At 43.8% G+C, this 6000-nt stretch overlaps 1 protein-coding gene across 1 annotated transcript in view; it reads left to right on the top strand.

Annotated features, from left to right (window-relative positions):
* Positions 1–357: 357 nt before the first annotated feature.
* The window catches only part of SYT14 (synaptotagmin 14), a 408651-nt gene continuing 403008 nt past the window's right edge, over positions 358–6000 (top strand). The window contains exon 1 of the mRNA XM_082249765.1: positions 358–443. Within this exon, the coding sequence (XP_082105891.1) occupies positions 431–443 (13 nt within the window). The 5' untranslated portion in view covers positions 358–430. The remainder of the gene's footprint in view (positions 444–6000) is intronic.

Raw genomic sequence — 6000 nt, 5'->3', positions numbered from 1 at the left:
CAGACCTCCTTACAATTTACAGACGGTGGGTGAACCCTCACCCCTCCTCCACCCCCACCATAAACAGCTCCTAATTTAATGCTTAGGTATTTATTTATGACCATTATATGTTTCTGGACTGCGGGAAACATCTGCTGGACGATGATTAACAGGCAGTGACAGGCAGCGTGTGTCCGTGACAGGAATCAGCCCGGTCCTGACACACACTGCCGCCTCAGCCATTCCTCCTCGCCTCACTTTTCCCGCCTTTAGACCTGGCCGCGCGTGCGGCACTGGACGAGCCCACCGAGACCGCCCCCCCCTCTCTCTCCCTCCCTTCTAGTGAAAGCGCAACCCGCCCCGCCGTCTATGGTTCGTTCCTTGTCATTCACTTTCTCCGCCTCCCCCCTCCGTAACCTGCTGGCTTGGTACGCTCCGTGCTGGAAGAATCATGGCGATAGATGGTAAGTAGGCCAATAACCGGCTGTGCTGAGGGGGGACCGGGGACACACAGTCCCGGACAGGTCCTCACCTGTCCCTGTGTGTGCGATACACCTAAAAAACAGGACAACACTGGCTGCATGCTGAGGGAGCACTGCACCGGTCCCTGACAGAGAGGGACTGTCCCTCTACTGTGTGTGCTATGGTCCCTGATTATTGGGGACAGTCCCTCTACTGTGTGCCACAGTCCCTGATTATTGGGGACAGTCCCTCTGCTGTGTGCTACAGTCCCTGATTATTGGGGACAGTCCCTGTACTGTGTGTACCACAGTCCCTGATTATTGGGGACAGTCCCTCTACTGTGTGTGCTACAGTCCCTGATTATTGGGGACAGTCCCTCTACTGTGTGTGCCACAGTCCCTGATTATTGGGGACAGTCCCTCTACTGTGTGTGCCACAGTCCCTGATTATTGGGGACAGTCCCTCTACTGTGTGTGCTACAGTCCCTGATTATTGGGGACAGTCCCTCTACTGTGTGTGCTACAGTCCCTGATTATTGGGGACAGTCCCTCTACTGTGTGTGCTACAGTCTCTGATTATTGGGGACAGTCCCTCTACTGTGTGTACCACAGTCCCTGATTATTGGGGACAGTCCCTCTGCTGTGTGCTACAGTCCCTGATTATTGGGGACAGTCCCTGCACTGTGTGTGCTACAGTCCCTGATTATTGGGGACAGTCCATCTACTGTGTGTACTACAGTCCCTGATTATTGGGGACAGTCCCTCTACTGTGTACCACAGTCCCTGATTATTGGGGACAGTCCCTCTGCTGTGTGTACTACAGTCTCTGATTATTGGGGACAGTCCCTCTACTGTGTGTACCACAGTCCCTGATTATTGGGGACAGTCCCTCTGCTGTGTGTACCACAGTCCCTGATTATTGGGGACAGTCCCTCTACTGTGTGCCACAGTCCCTGATTATTGGGGACAGTCCCTCTGCTGTGTGCTACAGTCCCTGATTATTGGGGACAGTCCCTGCACTGTGTGTGCTACAGTCCCTGATTATTGGGGACAGTCCATCTACTGTGTGTACTACAGTCCCTGATTATTGGGGACAGTCCCTCTACTGTGTACCACAGTCCCTGATTATTGGGGACAGTCCCTCTACTGTGTGTGCTACAGTCCCTGATTATTGGGGACAGTCCCTCTACTGTGTGTGCTACAGTCCCTGATTATTGGGGACAGTCCCTCTATTGTGTGTGCTACAGTCCCTGATTATTGGGGACAGTCCATCTACTGTGTGTGCTACAGTCCCTGATTATTGGGGACAGTCCCTCTGCTGTGTGTGCTACAGTCCCTGATTGGGGACAGTCTCTCTGTCGTGTGTACCACAGTCCCTGATTATTAGGGACAGTCCCTGAGATAACCCCATCTGTCCCTTTATTTTGTGCTATCCTTATAACTGTTTATGTCATAGGACAGTCCTTGTTATTTATGGACAGTCCCTGTTGTTATATAGAGGCAGTCCCTGTTGTGTGTGTATGCACTTCTGTCCACCTTCTTCCATATGAATATCACAGTCCCAGTCTGGTAAGGACAGTCCTACATTTTTACAGTCCCCCCTGCCCTTCTTTCATCTGATGTTTATATATTCTTGTTCCTGACAGTCCCTGCTTGGTAAGAAAAGTCCCTGTTTTGGAGAGATGCCTCGGCCTGGCTTTCGTACACTTCTCTTACTCCTGTCAGTGTGTATGTCCTAGTCCCGGTCCCTGCTTTGTAGGGACAGTCCTACGTTTTTGTAAACAAATCCCTTTGTAGTTTCTTTTCTCCCTCCTATAGGAATGTATGTCCCAGAACCCCGGGGTCCCTGTGTGGTAAGGACAGTCCTTGTTTTGAGAGAAATCCCTCTGCCCACCTTTCATCAACTACTGTCCCTCTTCTATATATATCTGTATACTGTGTGTGTGTATGTATATACACAGCGGATAAGTATTGAACACGTCACTGATTCCTCTGTAAATATATTGGTAAAGGTGCCACTGACATAAAATTCTCACCACATGTCAGTAACAATCCATGCAATCCATAGTAACAATCCACACAAAGATAACAAAACCGATGAGTTCAGAAATGAAGTTTTTCTTTGTACGGATTGCATGGATTGTGACCGACGTGTGGTGAGAATTTCATGTCAGTGGCACCTTTAGATATATACAGTATCTCACAAAAGTGTGTACACCCCTCACATTCTTGTAAATATTTTATTCTATCTTTTCATGTGACAACACTGAAGAAATGACACTTTGCTACAATGTAAAGTAGTGAGTGTACAGCTTGTATAAGAGCCGGTTCACACTGGGGTGACTCAAAGTCACCCCGACTTTGAAGCCGAACCGTGCAACGTGACTTCATCACGGCTTGCAAACAACTTTTCTAATAGAAGTCAATGCAAGTCGCTCCGAAGTCGCCCCCAAGTAGTGCAGGAACCTTTTTCTAAGTCGAAGCGACTTGAGTCGCTCTGATTAGAACGGTTCCATTGCACAGAATGGAGCACGACTTGTCACCAGACAAGTTGTGGCAGTGTGAATCGGGACTAACAGTGTAAATTTGCTGTCCCCTCAAAATAACACAACACACAGCCATTAATGTCTAAACTGCTGGCAACAAAAGTGAGTACACCCCTAAGTGAAAATGTCTGAATTGGGCCCAATTAGCCATTTTCCCTCCCCGGTGTCATGTGACTCGTTAGTGTTACAAGGTCTCAGGTGTGAATGGGAAGCAGGTGTGGTAGATTTTGTGTTATCGCTCTCACTCTCTCATACTGGTCACTGTCATTATTTTTTATTTTATTTTGTTTATTACAGAACACATTATTAGCAATATATAACTTTTTAATGGAATATAACTCGCATGGAATGTATAATAAAAAGCAGCACATAATCTAATTTATAATTATTTTATATGTTTATGTATTCTAAAACATTCTGTTTACTTGTTTGTGCGTATATTTACATGGTGATACATTATATAAGTATTTCTGTCAGGATATAATTTTTCATATTATTTTTAATTTTTTTATGGGATATAATTTACATTTGGTTCTGTTGGTATCTGTGTAATCAGTAGTGCTGAAAGGACAGCTCCTCCATAACGTTCTTTACCTCTAGTAGAATGGTGCTGAAAGGAGAGCTCCTCCATGATATCTTTTAGGGCCTCTCTACTGTTCAGCTGGAGATCTGCTTACGGATCCCCTGATGAGACGCAGTTGAACAGGACGGATGTCAGGTTTTTTTTTATTTATTTTTTTACATCTGTGTCTATTTAGTTTGTGTCTGCATTAGGGATCGACTGATTATCGGCAAGGCCAATATTGACTTTTGCCGATATATCTGTATCGGCCCCGGAACTGGCCGATATTACAGATATTCCAAATATTGCTCATGTAAGGGTAAAATGATGTCACATAGCATAATTCCGTTTACAAATGTTATTGAATATGCCAATCGGTATCTCTCACCCACTTGCTGTAAGTGACACCCGGGTGATACCACTCCGTCCGGCATACGATGACAATCGAGATTTTATGCCGGACGGAACGGTATCACCCGGGTGTCACTTACAGCAAGTGGGTGAGAGGCAGATCGGTATCTGGTGGGTGGGAGATGGAGCGGGTGACAGACAGAGCAGTATTGAGTGGATGCCTAATGGAGTGGGATCACCCGGGTATCATTTACAGCAAGTGGGTGAGAAATACCGATCTGCCAGCAGATCTGCTAATGTGGAATGGCTTATATCTTTAATTTGTACATATGTGACTGGCATATTCAATAATATTTGTAAACGGATTTATGCTATGTGACATCATTTTACCCTTACATGAGCATCACCACCTAATGGTTGGAGGAGGAGAAGACTAGTCTCAGACCCTGACATAGGATGTACAAAATATTGGCCCATATAGGCCGATACCGATATGCGATGGCCAAAATATCGCTATCGGCAACGAAAAACCGATATCGGTTGATCCCTAGTCTGCATTTAAACAGCAGACAGGAGAGAACCCATGAAAGCTCTATTGGCAACCAGTTGTGAATATATTTATATCAGTTTACATCAGACTCCCTTACATTTAGGTCCAAAAAAATGATGGAAATGGATGCAATCCTTTTCTGTTTTTTTTTCCCCTGGACCTGGATTGATTTGGAGGTAGGTGGGTGTAAACAGACACAAGTCCATTACATCAGCCTGGCTATACAGCTGAGAAATGGACAGGCAGACCTGATGGGAAAGACCTGTGACAGGATTGTTCCTTCTAATAAAATGGTGCTGAAAGGACAGCTCCTCCATAATGTTCCTTACTTGTAGACGAGTGGTGCTGAATGGACAGCTCCTTCTTAATGTCCTTTTTCTTTAATGGCTTTTTTTTCGAGCAGTTTTTTTTCCTCTTCATGTACTGTAAAAATACTACTAGAAACCAGCAAAAAAAACATTATTATAAGGGTTTTTTTCTAGTGTTTTTTTGGAACTTTTAAAAAAAGGCTAGTGTGCATGGAGCCTTAGCCGTATGAGAATGGTGCTGAATTTCGGTGCTGAAAATATTTTCATCCTAGTTTTCATCAGCTGCAAATTTTCAGTGACAAAAATGAAATGAAAATAACATTCAGTTTCAATTCAAACGACTAAGTCCCGGTTCATACATATGCGATGCGGGAACCCTGCAAATCCGGTGCCGGAGTTCCTGCATCGCATTTAACTCGAAGGCAGTTCAAACTGCCATATGCGAATTGCTGGGGGTGTCAATACAAAGTTAACGACAACCCCAGATCAGTTCGCAAATCGCAGGGCGAACTATCAGTTCAGACATGAATTGGATCGCATAAGGGTGAACACCCATGCGATCCGATTCTGGTGCAGACCCTGTGCAAGTTGTGTTCGAATGTGATGCAAATTCAGCCATACAATCTGTATGGCTGAATTTGCAACGCACAGACATCGCATGTGATTTGCAGAGCAGTGCGCTTTGAATCACATGTGATTTCTGTCATCGCATATGTGTGAACCGGAACTAAAACTAAATTAAAATTTGACGTCGAAATTAAAAGTGGTCAATGCAATTTTCTTGTTTATTTACAAAACTCGGATAATTATAAAGTTGTTACTTGATACTTGTATTCATTATTACCAGAGAACTGTTGAAAGTTTTTACATACAGGTAATCTAAGCAATGGCAATTACAGCCCAAAAAGTTTATAGGGTGTTTTATATATATATATATATTTTTTTTTTTTGCACTTCTATTTTGTCAAAAATAAATATTTTTCTTTGTTTATTATACTTGAGGTTTTAGTAATTTAAAACAATTCTGATGACTAAAATAGGACTAAAATTTAAAATGGCATTTTAGTCAAAAGTCTATGACTAAAACTAAATCCAAATTTGATGGTAAAATTAACACTATTCTTTACTGGTAGTAGAATGGTGCTGAATGGAAAGCTTTCCCCATAATGTTCCTTAAGTGATTCTAAATGTTATTTTCTCAAATTCTTCAGGAAAGCCTGTGAAAGCCTCCACCCTCCAGGAA

This window comes from Pelophylax lessonae (genome assembly GCF_965119305.1).
Source record: "Pelophylax lessonae genome assembly, chromosome: 3".
NCBI lineage: Eukaryota > Metazoa > Chordata > Amphibia > Anura > Ranidae > Pelophylax > Pelophylax lessonae.
The sequence above is the reverse complement of the archived record's forward strand: the minus strand, read 5'-3'. Positions and strand labels throughout refer to the sequence as shown.